Source organism: Oncorhynchus gorbuscha, linkage group LG24 (genome assembly GCF_021184085.1).
Source record: "Oncorhynchus gorbuscha isolate QuinsamMale2020 ecotype Even-year linkage group LG24, OgorEven_v1.0, whole genome shotgun sequence".
Classification (NCBI taxonomy): Eukaryota; Metazoa; Chordata; class Actinopteri; order Salmoniformes; family Salmonidae; genus Oncorhynchus; species Oncorhynchus gorbuscha.
The window spans coordinates 39,230,461-39,248,069 of record NC_060196.1 but is presented as its reverse complement, the minus strand read 5'-3'; the positions used below and the strand labels follow the sequence as shown (position 1 = coordinate 39,248,069).

At 43.3% G+C, this 17,609-nt stretch overlaps 1 protein-coding gene across 1 annotated transcript; it reads left to right on the top strand.

Moving 5' to 3' along the window:
* Positions 1-1,846: 1,846 nt before the first annotated feature.
* On the top strand, positions 1,847-17,535 carry LOC124012241 (protein lin-28 homolog A-like). Its single transcript, XM_046325715.1, has 4 exons — positions 1,847-1,907; positions 5,219-5,394; positions 10,933-11,111; positions 17,313-17,535. The coding sequence occupies exons 1-4, from the start codon at positions 1,847-1,849 to the stop codon at positions 17,533-17,535; spliced, it is 639 nt and encodes a 212-aa protein (XP_046181671.1).
* Positions 17,536-17,609: the final 74 nt, after the last annotated feature.

The window sequence follows — 17,609 nt, the reverse complement described above, 5'->3', positions numbered from 1 at the left end:
TCACTATCATCCTACATCAGCCAGTGTGCTTCAATACAGTAGGGCAATGTGTACCTGCCACAATACCCTATATCTGATTATTTCTTCTACATGTGTGCTGTTTACAGTAAGGATACTGAACCTGTCAATCTCATTTTTCTCAACACGCTTCAAACTTTACATTGGATACAAACAAATGCTGAAAAATAGAATATGTCCATAAAAAAATGGTACATACTGGTACATAGCTAAATACTTCATGAAAAAATGTATTTACCTTATTTTATTCCTTCTATTCAGCACATCCAACAGATTTATTTCGAAAATTGTATCTTGCATTTTTTGCTATTAGATTACATGCGAGTTTAAATGACTAAATGGTGACTATTGGTGACTAAACAAAATGTTGTCATAGTATTTGACAAGAAAAATTGATATTGCATGAATAACTCAGGGGTGAAAGAAGTGTTTGACTCCAATGAATGCTCAGTCAAAGGTTCTGAACATAAGACAAGTGTTATCAGTTATGAAAATATACCACTTGCATCTGAAAAAATGTACCACAGTGATTGAATAAAAGCATAGATATAAAAGCAACAGCCTTTTCTAACAATGTTTTTTTTGTGGGAGGGAGAAAGAGAGAAAAAGAAAGAGGGAGGGCTGCCTGTCAGAACATCACAGTATGATGCATGGATCAGGTACAGATGGATCAGGTTATTGATCAGTGCTGTGTCCCCTGGGGGAGGAAGGTGAGATGTGAGCTGACAGCTGAAACCATATGGAGCCATTGGGTTTCTCCTTCAACCAATCACAAGGCCCTAGCATGTTTCCCAGGTCAACTACTCCTCAATGCAGTTCTTGATATGAAAACATGGATCAGTACACCTCATGCTCCTCACAACACATGCACGCATGTGTGCACACACACACACACACACACACACACACACACACACACACACACACACACACACACACACACACACACACACACACACACACACACACACACACACACACACACACACACACACACACACACACACACACACACACACATTAAATTAATGAACCCAAGAGAGAAACACTATACACTCTTGCAGCCTGGTTGTAGATAATCTTACAGATATCTTGCCTGCTGTTACAGGAATGGTAGTCAACAACCATGGAAGGGGTAAGATAGATGGAACCCTCTGCCCTTTCAGTCACTATTACATAACATCTGGTAGTGTGGGTGCATGCATTTGTGTGTTTGCTAGCATGCGTGTGTGGAAGTTGGGTGGGGGCTGCAGTGTGTGTGACCAGTGAGCACATGTCGAGGCATTGTAATTACTAAGCCCCTGTGTGTGACAGGGGTCACCTTAAGGCCGGCCTTCTTTGTGCTCTGACCAACAGATCCAGGGCCCTTCGTCTCCATGGTGACCCAGAGAAGACTGCAGTGTAGCAGCAAGCCTGAGAGATTATTAGAGAAGAATTTGAATGAAACCAGTCATATAGTTTTAATTAGCTAACACCTCTCACACCATCTTGTTCTCTCCTCTCTTTCTCTCTGTCCCCCCATTCCTCTATCTGCCCCTCTCCCTCCCACCTCTATATATCTCTATTTCTCTATTTCTCTATCTACCATTCTCCCTCTCCTTGTGTGTGTCTCTCGCTCTCTCTTTTGCTCCCTATCGCTCTCTCTCTCTTTCTCTCCAGTGTGTAATGACTGATGGTTTTATAAGACGGAGGATCCTATGTCCATCCCAAAATGACTCCCTCCTCCACTTCCCGTTCATCCTGGGGACGCCTTATCTCACAGGTGTCGTTGGCACACATGTAAAGAAGAAGGGTAAAGGCACGAGGGTGCAGGTGACAAGGGTCCCATATGGCCCAGTGCACCAGCTGCCCAACGGACATGCACGACCTCAAAGTGTCCCGTTCACAGCGTACGATTGGTTTCCGTTTCCTGTATCGGACAAGGTATCCACGTTTTACTATTGATGTGCGTGACTCAGTGTCTTTGTCAGGCGCTTTACGGCAACAGGTGGATGGGCTTTCCACTTATGATGCAGCTGATTCCCACAACCCAAGTTATCTTAGTCATTTTAATCATCCAACATTGTAATTGACTTGAGGTATTGTAGCCTATTGAGTTCATGCGGTGTACTCAGTGCTTAGAGAAAAGCCGGATGACACCTGCATTTTCAATGTCATGACAGCTGCCATTGAAAAGCGTTGACGGCTGAGGGAGAGCACAGATCCGGTAAAGGTGACTCATCGTCGCTAATTATTCAAATGCTTCAGCAGGGATCCTGAACCTTTGGGTTTCAGAGGCCATAAATACCCATGTCAAGTCGGTGAAGGGACTGACAGGTTTTACGTATAACCTTGCTTTTGAAGAGCTCACCAAGATTTACTTTCTAAAATGTGTCCAAAAGATCCCAATTGTGGTGAGTTTACCATTTTATTCCTTTGTTAACCTGAAATATATGCCAAATATATGGGCACTATGAAGTAGGACTATTTTGTGTGTGTGTGACTTGGTGTGTTTTACACCTGATTACTTGTTCTGTTACCCGGCCTTTTATCCCATTGTTACCTCACGTTTAGTCTGCAGTGTCTACCAGGGGGAATTGTCTCGTTGATTGGGATAGCATTGGTAGCCTGTAAACTTCTTATTTTTCTAGATGGTCTTTTCATCCTCCCTATCGCAATTGAGATGGTGAGAAATAGTCAGATTTGTAGAAGTGACACTTCACTCAACGTTTTGGATTCCTTTCAAGGTTATTCTATCTGGTTTTATTTTCCATTTTAACTTACCAATATTGAGAGGGCACTACAACGTTATAACAACGCACCAGTAATAATGTGCCATAGCCTTGTAGCCTATGAGGACAGGCCCTCCCCCTCTCACACAAGGCAACACAACCCCTCTGTTGACGTGCATATTCATTATCTGTATCCGTCAGCGATTCTGAGGGAATTCGATGGAAACCTATTTCACCGTCTTTCACAGACCGTGCACCCCCAACACAAATAACAAGCCAGTTATGGGGAATTATAAGAGCAACATTCACGGGAGGATTGTGTGGAACTAGTATCTCAACCGATAGGTGTTTATTTATTTCCTTTGTTTACAGCGTGTAGTCGATAGTAAATCCTAAACACGTATGACAGTAGCAAAATATGTTAGCTCAAAATTGTTTCAAACGAAATGACAAAAGGGGAATGCATGTAGCCTGCCTATCCTGGATATTTCTACAAGATCAGCTACTTTAAATAAGATATTCTATTTTTTCCTGCTCACTGCTACATGTATTTTCCTGATATTAACCTATTCTTTGGTTTATAGATTATATTAATGTGACTTTTTTAGTGTATTCATGTGTGAATGCAACAAACAGACACAGAACAGCTGGATTTAGATGTCCTTGGTTTTTGATGGTGTGGAATGTGGAAGGGCAAGGTTTCATTTGAATGGTTTCCGTGAAACCATGCACCTGAGTGACTCATTATCCGCATATTCAAATGCTCCAGGCACTGTGGGGGTTGTGGCTCTTCCTGTCCCGGAAGTGGAGGGGGTCGCACGGGGTGTGAGTCCCCCAAGGCCCCGCTGCTAACATCTAGGTGGTCTTCGCCGCTGATTGGTCGCTCGGCGAATTTGGGCCCTATCACCGTGGAATGTCTAATTTATCAGCCAGAAGATTGCAATTGAGCATCACGTGGTGGCCTGGATCGAAAAGGTGGGGGTTAATATTAGAGGTATAGGAGGGTCAGAGTCGGCTCCCTTCCATATTGTGCAAGACCAGGAGAAGAAAAATACACTATTTTCCAAAGAGGGATTACCGAAAAACGTGCACGGATGTTGACGATACAACCAGAGTTTATTGCCTGATTCTTCTGGAGTTGTAGGAGGGCCAGGAACCCCCCAAACCATGGCAGAAGGTACAGGCAATGGTTCCACAGGTTCTTTGAAGATCTTTGAGGGGATTCGATGGAAAGATCTCTTTATGAGAAGAGACAAAAAGAGGGCGGGTTGGGTTTCCTTGTATTGTCTTTCAGATTTGGGGATTCTTTTGAGAAATGATTCCCAGCAGTTTTACACCACCGGTTGTCAGGGCGAAAGTATCTCCAACACTCTTTGTTTGTTTCCATTGCTGTTCTGTTCCTCTTTTGCGCCTTTGTTAAACTGTATTCGGGAAAGTGGTATTGTGTAGAGTGAAGGAGGGTTGAAGGTGGACAGGGCAGGGGGGATTGGGGAGAGGAGGACACGGTAACCCTGGAATAAAATATACCCGGGAAAGGGATGGTCTCTTTTTCCGAACAGCAGTTTACAGGTAGATCGGTCATTACTGTTTAGATTAGGAACGTTTTCCGAAAGCAATAGCACACGTTTGCCTGAGAATGTTGTTGTAATGATTTATTATTCGATTTGGGACCTACAATCTCTTTTCATGGATGAATGGTTTTCAGTGCTGCGTTGACATTTTGGGATAAATTATGACTATAGGTGATGCATTTTGCTTTATACTTTTCATTGGTAACTGAATCTTCAAGTTTAATATTTTCTATATTTTTTTCTTCAACTATTCAAAGATATTGTGTTCTCGGTTTTCGTTGCTCCCCATGGGAAGAAAATGCAAACTTTTATTAGGCTACATTTTCAGAGTCAATCTCTTACGTGCTTGGGAATTATTTAGGCATGTATAGTGTAAATCAACACGTTAGAAGCTATACTATTGTAATGGTAGATACATTTAAAACGTGTACATTTATTCAAATGATTCATTTTGACGATATTATTTCGATTAGCTTATATTTATTACGCATATTATTATTTATAAGAATGCATCATTATTATCGTATTGTTATATATAATTAGGCTAGTATGATTAGACCTATTATTATTATCACCATTAGCGTATTTTTTCCATATCAAAACAACTTGAAAAAGAGTCCGTTTAATATCTTAGTTTTAAAACAGTGTATTCCTATGGATAATATATCGACATTGTTTCGAATAGCAACATTGTTTACACCCATGTGTTCCTAGCTTGCTGCGCTGCTCTCGAGCTCTTTACCATTACGCAACCCATTAAATGCCTTCTTCATGTCGAACCAAAGAACTGACGCTGAAAAACATCCGAGTAAGAGTCTCCCCAACTCGTTTTCCTGTCACAATTGTTGACAAGACATGCCATATTTCAAACATCTATATTTTCTAAACTGACTGAGTGACATTATTTTATCTCGAAAGGGGGCTGTGCAAAGACGGAAGAGGAGGAAGCCACGGGCTCAGAGGAGGATCTGGGTTCGTCTCGTGGCAGCGGCGTGTGTAAATGGTTCAACGTCCGGATGGGTTTCGGGTTCCTGTCGATGACCAACCGAGATGGGACACCGCTCGAGGAGACTGTCGATGTATTCGTTCATCAGGTGAGGTCTGCTGTGGGACTAGGACTCGAAGAGTGTGGTGTTGATGTTCGTCAAGGCCTGTCTCGAGCTCCAAACAGGTCCGAATGGTTCTATTGGCGCGTTTTTGTGCGAGTGCATGTCTTATTTATCAACAATGTAAATATCCCACTTTTGTGATGTTTTCGTTAAGGTAGGTCATTATTATTTACCTGCCTTGATTTAGCGTTTTTAGGCATTTGAATTTATCGATCATGCAATTATATAGGCCTATCACTCATTGTTTATAGTGCTTGAAAACCACTTTGCTGCACTCATTCAAAACGAATTTATAGTTTGTATGTTTTCTTAGCTTGGGCAAGAGGCAATAGGATTAAAAAAATATCTTTTAAACATTTGACAACATTGTCTTGAAATTGTCAGCTGATTCACCTTTTAGAAATTAAAATATGTAGGCCTATTTCTCAGCAGTGCATGTGGTTTATAATGTTATTCTTACAGGCTGAACAACTCTTATTAGGCTACATTAGTTTATTACTCAGTTAGAACTTATTGTGTAGCTAATATTACCAAATCGAAACAAGCATGATAAATAAAATCATGTAGCTTTAAAACTAAAAACAAGATTTTGTTTATTTTATGTTCAGATGATATGCCATCAATGCTATAACTGGAATCAGAGGCCCATCATCTTTGTAGTTTGCATGAGAAAGTTAATGTTGTTGTCAAGAAGTGACATGTAAAAGAACCTCTCTAAAGTAAGATATAAGCCAGCCAAGAAGAAAAGATTTTGGTTAATTGATCAGTTGTTACATCTGATTAGGCTTCTGATTAGGTGTTGCAAGCAGGGTAATGGTAGCCTTTAGGGAAATTGATTATCATATTGCCCTAAAACTAGCTAATGAATGAAACATTTACAGACTAAAATATAACATTTTCATAATAATAGATTGTTTGTATTTGGTGTTTTAATAAACCTACCAGAAAATAAAATGAATTGAATGTGAATATTGGTTTTGAAATACAAAAGGATGGGTTCAATATAAAAAATCTATTGGCACATTTTTACCTCACAATCTTTTAGAGTTTTACAAAGGCAGATAATGAATGACAATAAATGTTGGGGAATAAGTGTTATGTAAAATGTCGGAATTAGGAGTAATGTAAAACCAAGTTAGTAAAACCGGAGGGGAAATCTAGTTTGTTTCAAATGGAATGGAATGCGAAGCATCCTGAAAGACAGCCTAATGACTCCAGGATTGTTTTGTCAAATTAACCTGGAGATTATCAACATGCCCGAGAATCAATCAATCAAATGTATTTATAAGGCCCTTTTTACATCAGCTAATGTCACAAAGTGCTATACAGAAACCCAGACTAAAACCCCAAACAGCAAGCAATGCAGATGTAGAAGCATGGTAGCTAGGAAAAAACTCCCTGGAAAGGCAGGAACCTAGGAAGAAACCTAGAGAGGAACCAGGCTCTGAGGGGTGGCCAGTCCTCTTCTGGCTGTGCTAGGTGGAGATTATAACAGTACATGGCCAAGATGTTCAAACATTCATAGATGACCAGCAGGGTCAAATAATAATAATCACAGTGGTTGTAGAGGGTGCAACAGGTCAGCACCTCAGGAGTAAATGTCAGTTGGCTTTTCATAGCCGATCATTCAGAGTTAGAGACAGCAGGTGCGGTAGAGAGAGAGTTATGAGTACCATCATGTCCGAGGCTGTCTTCTCCACCGTCCTTCCTGAGTTAAGGTAGAGGTCTGAGGGATTTTAATGTAGAGTTTGGGCATAACAGTTAAAATATGCTAAACAGGGGAGATTGATTGACAATAGGGATTTGGTCCGAAAGTGCTAATATTGGCAATTGGACTTAAAAAAAGAGTAGACCGAGAGACAAGGGTTAGTCTAAGCAGAGATAACAAGGCTCATTCCTCTCGGTCCCCAACGAACCCTGCTTCCTGTTATAAAGTCCTTCAAACGTCAGGGGAGTTGGCATCTCATGTGGCAGCCCACCCACCCCAGACTAGCCATACCCTGACTCCCACCCAGACCCTCTGCCCGTAGCCCCAACCCATCCACCTTCCCCAGCCATCCACCATCAGCCCTCCACACTCTGTAAACCTGGATGCTAAAGACCAAAGTCCTCTCCTCAAATTTCTCTGCTCCATGTTCCTGTAAACTGCTTAATCAAAGGAAGAAAAATGAGTGATTCACCCATAAAAAGGTTATCAAACACCCACATTACCAGTCCCCTAATCCACCCCTGCCCTCATACAGGCCTGGAGGGACTGCTGGACAATGGCTGCTATTGTCAACGTAACAGAGAGGAAATCCTGCTGGCTGTGATCTTGTACTATCTGTGAATGAAGAGTGGGTGGTGGGGAGGTTGTGTGTGTGTGTGTGTGTGTGTGTGTGTGTGTGTGTGTGTGTGTGTGTGTGTGTGTGTGTGTGTGTGTGTGTGTGTGTGTGTGTGTGTGTGTGTGTGTGTGTGTGTGTGTGTGTGTGTGTGTGTGTGTGTGTGTGTGTGTGTGTGTGTGTGTGTGTGTGTGTGTGTGTGTGGATAATATTGTGTATTTGTGTGTGAGAGAGAATGAGATTGACAGAAACGGAGAGAGAAAGAGAGAGCTTGAGAGCTGTGTTCATTCACAAGAAAGCAGTCAAGGGAGGGAGAGTTGGGGTGGGGGTGATTGAAGGAGGAGAGGTCAGCGGGGTCAGGGGATAGTTCCGGCCCGTTCACCTCCTGAAGGGGAAGGAATGCTGAAGGTTGTCAGGCCATCATGACTTGGATTCCTTTCCCACCATTATCACTTCAAACCCCCCAGAAGAGACCTCACAGTCTGGGTTAAGACTGATGCTATGCAAGGGCCATAAACTGACCCTCCACATCACAGCCCTCTCACCATCATCATAAAATTCTGCTCCACAACATTTTAAGATGGGCTTTAAAAAAAATCTATGAGCATAGTATAATCTGGTAAACCAGCCCAGTATCATAGAATAGACGTCATATAGTAAATGTAAATTCGGGACACTCAAATTAGGATAATATGTTACTTTTGGTATGGTTACAGACGGCAGAAGGTTAATTAAGGCAAAAACAGAGCATTACGCATGATTGTTTATGTAAATCCGAGAAAATCCATTTAGTATGATATGTTATGTATTCATTTGTGGATGTCCAGCATACAATTCGTATTGTTATGAATTTGCAAAGCAAACAATACCTTACGAATTTTTAAAATGTATGATACGTCCATGAATTCCAACTTTTTGTGGCTAACGCTAACATTTGCAAGCTGGCTAACGTTAGCTAGGTTAGGGTTTAAGGTTATACACCCCAAAGTATAGCAACCCAAAGGTTGCGTGTTTGAAATTTCATCACGGACAACTTTAGTATTTTAGCTAATTAGCAACTTTTCAACTACTTACTACTTTTTAGCTACTTTGCAACTACTTGCCTGTTAGCTAACCCTTCCCCTAACCCTAACCTTAACTCTTTTAGTTAATTCTTCCCCTAATCCTTAACCCTTTAACCTAACTCCTAACCTTATCCTCTAATCCAGCTAACGTTAGCCAGCTAGCTAATGTTAGCCACAACAAATTGGACTTCTTAGCATATCATACATTTAGCTAATTCTTAAAATATTGTACTTTTGGAAAATCATAATATATTGTACATTTTGCAAATTCGGGAACATATCATACGAATTGTAATTCGTAACATGTCATACAAAATGGCTGATGGACATCCACAAATTAATATATACCAGATGAAATTTAACATATCATACTAAAGATAGTGTCTCGGATACACAGTGCCTTCAGAAAGTATTCAGGCTCCTTGACTTTTTTTCATTTTTTTTAGATTACAGCCATTCTAAAATGGATGAAATTGTATTTTTCCCTCATCAATCTACACACAATACCCAATAATGACAAAGCAAAAACAGGTTTCAGAAATTTTTTTGTAATTTATTTTTATTTTTAACGGAAATATTACATTTACATAAGTATTCGGACCCTTTCCTCAGTACTTTGTTGAAGCACCTTTGGCAGAGATTACAGCCTTGAGTCTTCTTGGCTATGATGCTACAAGCTTGGCACACCTGTATTTGGGGAGTTTCTCCCATTCTTCTCTGCAGATGAGGAGCAACACTACACAGCTATTTTCAGGTCTCTCCAGAGATGTTCGATCGGGTTCAAGTCCTGGCTCTGGCTGGGCCACTCAAAGACATTCAGAGACTTGTCGTGCGTGAAGCCACTCCTGCGTTTTCTTGGCTGTCTGCTTAGGGTCGTTGTCCTGTTGGAAGGTGAACCTTCGCCCCAGTCTGAGGTCCTGAGCGCTCTGGAGCAGGTTTTCATCAAGGATCTCTCTGTACTTTGCTTCGTTCATCTTTGCCTCAAACCTGACTAGTCTCCCAGTCCCTGCTGCTGAAAAACATGTATGTAAAGAATAATATGAACCAGGTTGGGGAAACAGATCAGGGTTACTTTCTGTGTCTCTGGAAGGTCTTGAACAAGGCATGATTCTTCACCTTGAGCTCAATGGTATGAAATTAGTGTCATACCTACCGCTGTTCAGGCAGCTGCACATGAGACAAAGCACATGAGGACGATAGAACTAGGTGGCCACGAAATCCAAGCTTCTTTTTCCAGAGGCCCTGGACTAAGGTTGACAATGGCAAGGAAATGTCTTTCTCAAGGTGGACACATACAGTCTTGAACCCATTATTTATGTGCCTTTTGGGCTGCTATCCCAAGAATGCACACCTTTCCCCTCCTCCCTTCTTTTCCCAACATCCTTAGCAGTGGTCAGTCTGGGACTTGACCAGATAAAGTTATTTTGGAGAGTCTATTGGCTGTTCTGTGTGGTGGTGGAGAGGAAGGGGAGGGGGAGCTTGGAGCTTGGAATGCTGTGACTAGCTTGGGGGAGGGGGTAACGTTGTCCACGCAGACACACACACACAAACACACACACATTCTGAAGTGGGAAGGGTGTAGTGAGCAAGCAGTTATTGTTGTTTTAATAGGGCTGTCAATGGGACTGGAATCTGGAGGGATGGGGGTTGGCCCCTGAGAAAGCGCGAGAGTGCCTGGATGTTTCCATTGATGTATTAAAACCTATGCAGAACGTTAATGTATGCATGTAGGATCCCAATTAAGGAACAGCTCTTAGCTGTAAGCACACCAGAAGACAACATGTGAAGGGGACCAGCTATATGAACAAACAATGGCAGAGTCAAATTAATTTAAACTCTTTTTGTCTCTGCTTCCTGACCAGGCTGGGAATTGGGCTGGGGAACAAATGCACCCTTGTAGACACAGGAAGGGCATCATATCTGGCATTAGAACTGTTTTCCACAGTTCTTCACAGGCGTAGAACCATTTTAATATCTTCTCAACAGTTCCCTGGCCAAATAACCTTTCTCCAACTCTGACTACTCATTCCCCATTCCCTCACAGGGTAACGCTTCCGCTTTACCCTCACTTAGAACAGTTCTCATGCTGTTCTAAACTATTCCGCGGACCACACTCATGCTCCCTCTCCCCTACACAGAGCAAGCTGCACATGGAGGGCTTCCGTAGCCTGAAGGAGGGCGAGGCGGTGGAGTTTACCTTCAAGAAGTCGTCTAAAGGCCTAGAGTCTGTCACGGTGACGGGGCCAGGGGGAGCACAGTGTGTGGGCTGTGAGAAGACACCTAAGGGGCAACAGAAACGACGCTCCAAGGGGGACAGGTGAGACAGTTCAATCAATATCTTTAAATGGCACATAGCCGAACCATGCATCACTTAACATCCCCACTTACTCAAAATAATTCCATGATATGGAAACACTGTAACACTCTGCTTATAGTATTAACTATGAACATCACTGCAATATTAACAACAAGTTTATCTGTGGCATGGTTGTTAACAAATAATTTGAGGGTGTTGAAAATATCTGGTGTCATCATCATGAAAGTTGCCAAGTTTACCGTTTTAGCCACAATGGTCTGACATCAAACAGATTTATTTATCCTCTTTGGTTGACATTCAGGACCTAGTTACGCCAGCATAAACGCAACTTGATTCCCTTTTTATGCATTTCTCTCTCTACGCATATTCTGAACTTAAATTTAAGCATGGGGGAAACATCAACGCCAGCGTGGTACGCGTTTGGGGTGGAGATAAAATAAATGTGGCGGAGGTGTGTCTACAGATTCTGACAAATAATTCCACCACCTTTACATGTGAGGAAACCATGAGTAAGGTCAAGCGTACCTGCCTGTTCCAAGTAGAAAGAGCATCCATATTTTTTGCAATATAAATAACAGCGTTCTCCATACACTGTAATTTAGCCTGCAGGGATTCAATAAAAAGGCAAAGAGTCATGCAAAATGTAACCTTTGTCCTCTCTAGAACGGTTTAATCATACAGTATGCCCCGACATTTCCTGTTTCCTTCAATTAGTAGGCTAAAGACTAAGTTATTATTAGTCACTATCAGTAGGGATGGTAAGTAATAACCATGTATAGCTTATATCAGTGGAGGCTGGTGGGAGGAACTATTGGAGGACCAGCACATTGTAATGGCTGGAATGGAATGGTATCAAACACATCAAACAAACGGAAATGACATGTTTGACTCAGTTCCATTGATTCCATTCCAGCCATTACAATGAGCCCGTCCTCCTATAGCTCCTCCTACCAGCCTCCTCTGGCCTATACTTAATTACCAATTTAGTGTTCGTTCCCTTCCCTACATTTGTATTGTTCCTTTACATCGTTGGCTTTAGCCTACCTTTAGCCTACCACATGATTGTGGTTGTGGTTAAGTGTAAAGGACAAATGCAAATTGTAGTAAAAATAAATTGGGACATGTAGGCTTATTAAAAGCTCCTAAAGTCGATGTCCGGGTCCCCGTGAAAATTGAATTAGCATAATAAATAAATCCATATAGAAATCCATTAGTTTAAACTAGAGATATCTGTTTTTTTTCATTGGATGCATCTCAATCCACCACTTCCACATATGTCACGCTTCCGCATCTGCGGGGAAAGGTGACAGAGCTAGAGTGGTGTTTGTCAGACCATGAGACATCCCGAAAATCGTTCTTCTCACAAAATTGTCTGTAGCGTCCGAACGGTTTGGCCTACAAACTATTATGACACCTCTATGGAAAGATGAGACTCTCATGAACATGATGGCGTCTTTAGCTTCTGTCTTTAGCTTCTGAACAGTTTGGGCTACACACTAATATGACCCCTCTGTGGAAAGGTGAGACTCGAACATGAACACATACATGTCAGTTGTTTTTAAAAAATTAATGGAATTATATATTGAGACTGTTTAAGTGCCAGAAATATGGGGTTAAATACATGTATAAAAAAATGGTTCCTGATCTTTCAACTATCAGATATGTGACAGACACAAATTTTAGAAGAAAGTTATTTATTTCTAGCCATTTTAAGCCTGTAATCGAACCCACAAATGCTGATGCTCCAGATACTCAACTAGTCTAAAGAAGGTCAGTTTTATTGCTTCTTTAATCAGAACAACAGTTTCAACTGTGCTAACATAATTGCAAAAAGGTTTTCTAATGATAAATTAGCCTTTTAAAATGATAAACTTGGATTAGCCAACACTACGTGCCATTGGAAAATAGGAGTGATGGTTGCTGTTAATGGGCCTCTGTACGCCTATGTAGATATTTCATAATAAATCAGCCGTTTCCAGCTACAACAGTCATTTACAACATTAACAATGTCTACACTGTATTTCTGATCAATTTTATGTTATTGTAATGGACAAAAAAAAGGCTTTTCTTTCAAAAACAAGGACATTTCTAAGTGACCCAAAACTTATATATATATATATATATATATATATATATATATATATATATATATATATATATATATATATATATATATATATATATATATATATATATATATATATATATATATATATATACATTTACATTTAAGTCATTTAGCAGACACTCTTATCCAGAGCGACTTACAAATTGGTGCATTCACCTTATGACATCCAGTGGACATCCAGTTTACAATAGTGCATCTAAATCTTAAAGGGGGGTGAGAGGGATTACTTATCCTATCCTAGGTATTCCTTAAAGAGGTGGGGTTTCAGGTGTCTCCGGAAGGTGGTGATTGACTCCGCTGTCCTGGCGTCGTGAGGGAGTTTGTTCCACCATTGGGGGCCAGAGCAGCGAACAGTTTTGACTGGGCTGAGCGGGAGCTGTACTTCCTCAGTGGTAGGGAGGCGAGCAGGCCAGAGGTGGATGAACGCAGTGCCCTTGTTTGGGTGTAGGGCCTGATCAGAGCCTGGAGGTACTGAGGTGCCGTTCCCCTCACAGCTCCGTAGGCAAGCACCATGGTCTTGTAGCGGATGCGAGCTTCAACTGGAAGCCAGTGGAGAGAACGGAGGAGCGGGGTGACGTGAGAGAACTTGGGAAGGTTGAACACCAGACAGGCTGCGGCGTTCTGGATGAGTTGAAGGGGTTTAATGGCACAGGCAGGGAGCCCAGCCAACAGCGAGTTGCAGTAATCCAGACGGGAGATGACAAGTGCCTGGATTAGGACCTGCGCCGCTTCCTGTGTGAGGCAGGGTCGTACTCTGCGGATGTTGTAGAGCATGAACCTACAGGAACGGGCCACCGCCTTGATGTTGGTTGAGAACGACAGGGTGTTGTCCAGGATCACGCCAAGGTTCTTAGCGCTCTGGGAGGAGGACACAATGGAGTTGTCAACCGTGATGGCGAGATCATGGAACGGGCAGTCCTTCCCCGGGAGGAAGAGCAGCTCCGTCTTGCCGAGGTTCAGCTTGAGGTGGTGATCCGTCATCCACACTGATATGTCTGCCAGACATGCAGAGATGCGATTCGCCACCTGGTCATCAGAAGGGGGAAAGGAGAAGACTAATTGTGTGTCGTCTGCATAGCAATGATAGGAGAGACCATGTGAGGTTATGACAGAGCCAAGTGACTTGGTGTATAGCGAGAATAGGAGAGGGCCTAGAACAGAGCCCTGGGGGACACCAGTGGTGAGAGCGCGTGGTGAGGAGACAGATTCTCGCCACGCCACCTGGTAGGAGCGACCTGTCAGGTAGGACGCAATCCAAGCGTGGGCCGCGCCGGAGATGCCCAACTCGGAGAGGGTGGAGAGGAGGATCTGATGGTTCACAATATCGAAGGCAGCCGATAGATCTAGAAGGATGAGAGCAGAGGAGAGAGAGTTAGCTTTAGCAGTGCGGAGCGCCTCCGTGATACAGAGGAGAGCAGTCTCAGTTGAATGACTAGTCTTGAAACCTGACTGATTTGGATCAAGAAGGTCATTCAGAGAGAGATAGCGGGAGAGCTGGCCAAGGACGGCACATTCAAGAGTTTTGGAGAGAAAAGAAAGAAGGGATACTGGTCTGTAATTGTTGACATCGGAGGGATCGAGTGTAGGGTTTTCAGAAGGGGTGCAACTCTCGCTCTCTTGAAGACGGAAGGGACGTAGCCAGCGGTCAGGGATGAGTTGATGAGCGAGGTGAGGTAAGGGAGAAGGTCTCCGGAAATGGTCTGGAGAAGAGAGGAGGGGATAGGGTCAAGCGGGCAGGTTGTTGGGCGGCCGGCCGTCACAAGACGCGAGATTTCATCTGGAGAGAGAGGGGAGAAAGAGGTCAGAGCACAGGGTAGGGCAGTGTGAGCAGAACCAGCGGTGTCGTTTGACTTAGCAAACGAGGATCGGATGTCGTCGACCTTCTTTTCAAAATGGTTGATGAAGTCATCTGCAGAGAGGGAGGAGGGGGGAGGAGGATTCAGGAGGGAGGAGAAGGTGGCAAAGAGCTTCCTAGGGTTAGAGGCAGATGCTTGGAATTTAGAGTGGTAGAAAGTGGCTTTAGCAGCAGAGACAGAGGAGGAAAATGTAGAGAGGAGGGAGTGAAAGGATGCCAGGTCCGCAGGGAGGCGAGTTTTCCTCCATTTCCGCTCGGCTGCCCGGAGCCCTGTTCTGTGAGCTCGCAATGAGTCATCGAGCCACGGAGCGGGAGGGGAGGACCGAGCCGGCCTGGAGGATAGGGGACATAGAGAGTCAAAGGATGCAGAGAGGGAGGAGAGGAGGGTTGAGGAGGCAGAATCAGGAGATAGGTTGGAGAAGGTTTGAGCAGAGGGAAGAGATGATAGGATGGAAGAGGAGAGAGTAGCGGGGGAGAGAGAGCGAAGATTGGGACGGCGCGATACCATCCCAGTAGGGGCAGTGTGGGAGGTGTTGGATGAGAGCGAGAGGGAAAAGGATACAAGGTAGTGGTCGGAGACTTAGAGGGGAGTTGCAATGAGGTTAGTGGAAGAACAGCATCTAGTAAAGATGAGGTCGAGCGTATTGCCTGCCTTGTGAGTAGGGGGGGAAGGTGAGAGGGTGAGGTCAAAAGAGGAGAGGAGTGGAAAGAAGGAGGCAGAGAGGAATGAGTCAAAGGTAGACGTGGGGAGGTTAAAGTCGCCCAGAACTGTGAGAGGTGAGCCGTCCTCAGGAAAGGAGCTTATCAAGGCATCAAGCTCATTGATGAACTCTCCGAGGGAACCTGGAGGGCGATAAATGATAAGGATGTTAAGCTTGAAAGGGCTGGTAACTGTGACAGCATGGAATTCAAAGGAGGCGATAGACAGATGGGTAAGGGGAGAAAGAGAGAATGACCACTTGGGAGAGATGAGGATCCCGGTGCCACCACCCCGCTGACCAGAACCTCTCGGGGTGTGCGAGAACACGTGGGCGGACGAAGAGGGAGCAGTAGGAGTAGCAGTGTTGTCTGTGGTGATCCATGTTTCCTATATAAGTTGTGTCCTTGTTTTTGAAAGAAAAGCAATTTTTTGTCCATATATATATATATATATATAGACAGTGCGACTCTTTATTTATTTGTATAGCTTGCAGTTCATTCACTGTTAGTCACCACCTCCACACAAAATACTTTTCTCTGGGTGTGCTCCAGCTATGATTTTTATTAGCCTATTGAGTCTTATGACCTCAAACACCACATAGATGTGAGTTTATTTAACACTGTCTCTGTCTCTTTCGCCGACTCACAAACATAACAGTGGAATGCAGAAGTAAAAAGGGAAAAGGATCCTATCCATTTAAACTCACTGACTCCCAAACATGAAAGTGGGAATAGGGGATGCAGAAAAGGGAAAAGGATCCTATCCATTTAAACTCACTGACTCCCAAACATGAAAGTGGAAATAGGGGATGCAGAAAAGGGAAAAGGATCCATTTAATTGATACCAGATGTAGGTACCCTGAGAGAGGTCATAGGTCATGGCAGCCATGGCAACAGTGGGGTGTGTTGTGTAAATTAGGTGGGGGAAAGGAAGATCCAGAGAGAAAAGGCTAGGGGTCAGGGGTTAGAGGTCAGGGTGCAGTATTGAAACAAAGAGCCCCCTCTGCTCTCCTCTCCCACCCTGGTGCCCACACTGATCAATAATCAACGGCATCCTAGAAGAGGAGAGGGTGTGTGTATGTGTATGGTAGGGGGTGGGATACAAAGGGCAGAGGACAGAAGAAGGAGGGAAGTGGTAGTAAGCTTGGGGAGGCTCTGATGCTCCATCTGCGTTGGAGTTAATGCAATCACAAAATTCCCCATTGTTACTATACTTACATCTACTGATTTGAGATTGTGTGAAATGTATGTTTTGAGGCATTGGTTTTAATGCACTATACACCTCCTAAAATGATCATACACAAGTATGCAGTAAATAAACTGTGCATACATAAGAGGCAGTCATACTAATAATGCTGATACTTTCTCAAGATTTACTTAATCTTATCATAGATGAGATCTGAGGAAATTCAAGAATCTGAAACTATATGTGGGAGAACACTGCACTCTGGTGGAAGAAGGTGTTAACTGTCTGAAATCATTGTATTAGTGCGAGTCCCCTTCTCCCATTGTGTTCTAGATGCTACAACTGTGGAGGACCTGACCACCATGCCAAAGAATGCCAGCTACCTCCTCAGCCCAAGAAGTGCCATTGCTGCCAGAGCATCAGCCACATGGTGGCCAACTGTCCAATCAAAGCACAGCAGTCCTCCCCTGGCTCTCAGGGAATAGCATCATCATTGAGGGATGAGAAAGAGGAGCAGAGCCACGCCCCCTTACTCCCCAGGGAGAGCTCTGATTGATCCATTCAAGGATTCAGCCAATCACAAGGTTTCATTGTAATGCTGCTGTTAGAACTACATCAGGCTGTCTTTAT